This window comes from Condylura cristata, unplaced genomic scaffold (assembly GCF_000260355.1).
Source record: "Condylura cristata isolate star-nosed mole 26May11 unplaced genomic scaffold, ConCri1.0 scaffold00024, whole genome shotgun sequence".
Lineage (NCBI taxonomy): Eukaryota > Metazoa > Chordata > Mammalia > Eulipotyphla > Talpidae > Condylura > Condylura cristata.
In genome coordinates this window covers 3,895,733-3,896,591 of record NW_004567125.1, presented here as the reverse complement: position 1 = coordinate 3,896,591, position 859 = coordinate 3,895,733, and the positions used below count along the sequence as shown (strand labels likewise).

The following is an 859-nucleotide window of genomic DNA, read 5'->3' as shown; positions in this document are numbered from 1 at the left end:
GCCCCGGGAGCGCCTCTCCCGGTCTCGCTGCGATCGCGACCGCCGCTTCTTGCGGAGTCCATGGCCCCGCGTCGGGCCATCCATGGCTCTGCCGCGCCGGGGTCTCCCCGCTCGCCGCCTGCCCGCCACAGGCTCCGGCCGCGGCCACACAAAAAAATTGACACCAACCCCTCCCTCCCCCTTCTTGGCTTCCCTCCGCCCCGAGGAGGGCGCGGGGGAGACGGCGGCCGAAAGAAGGGAGAGGGGAAGAAAGAGAGGAGAAAGAAAAGGGGGAAGGGGCGGAGAGAGGGAGGAGAGACGGGAGCGAGGGCGAGAGGCGAGGAGCCCAAGTGCGGGGCTACCCACAGCACCGAGGGTCGGAGATTCCTGTGAGCAGCGCCGAGCAAAGTAATGGCTGAACACACAGGTCTCCTTTAGAGGAAAAAAAATAACTCACCAAGCAGGCAATAAATCAGAATAGCGGAATGCTTTGATCAAGAGACTGGGAGGCTCCGGGGAGCCCTCCCCGCGGCCATTCTCCGCCGCGCCCCCGAAAATGCCTACCTCCCCAATCCAGAATCGGGTCCGAAAAGGTCGCGGGAAAGTGGGGGCAATGAACTTCACCGCCCCTCGCGCAGGAAAACACCCCCGCTGCCTCTCACACACGCCTCAGAGAAAACTCACTCCCAGGCTCCAAAATTTTTAAGAAATGCATCCAGGGGAGGCCACGGCTTCCGAGCGACCCGAGAGGGACCAGACCCCCCAGAGAGGGTAGCATAATAATGAAATAATTAGGAGGGGAGAGGGCGAAACTGGGAGAGGTGGAGAAGGGAGGTGGAGGAAGGGAAGGAGGATGCTGAGGCAGTTGTGGGGTTTGCTT

General features: G+C 61.9%; 1 protein-coding gene across 1 annotated transcript in view; it reads right to left on the bottom strand.

Annotated features, from left to right (window-relative positions):
* Positions 1 to 228, bottom strand: part of LOC105854009 (autism susceptibility gene 2 protein-like) — a 725,115-nt gene extending 724,887 nt beyond the window's left edge. Inside the window, exon 1 of the mRNA XM_012728888.1 lies at positions 14 to 228. Within this exon, the coding sequence (XP_012584342.1) occupies positions 14 to 84 (71 nt within the window). The 5' untranslated portion in view covers positions 85 to 228. The remainder of the gene's footprint in view (positions 1 to 13) is intronic.
* Positions 229 to 859: the final 631 nt, after the last annotated feature.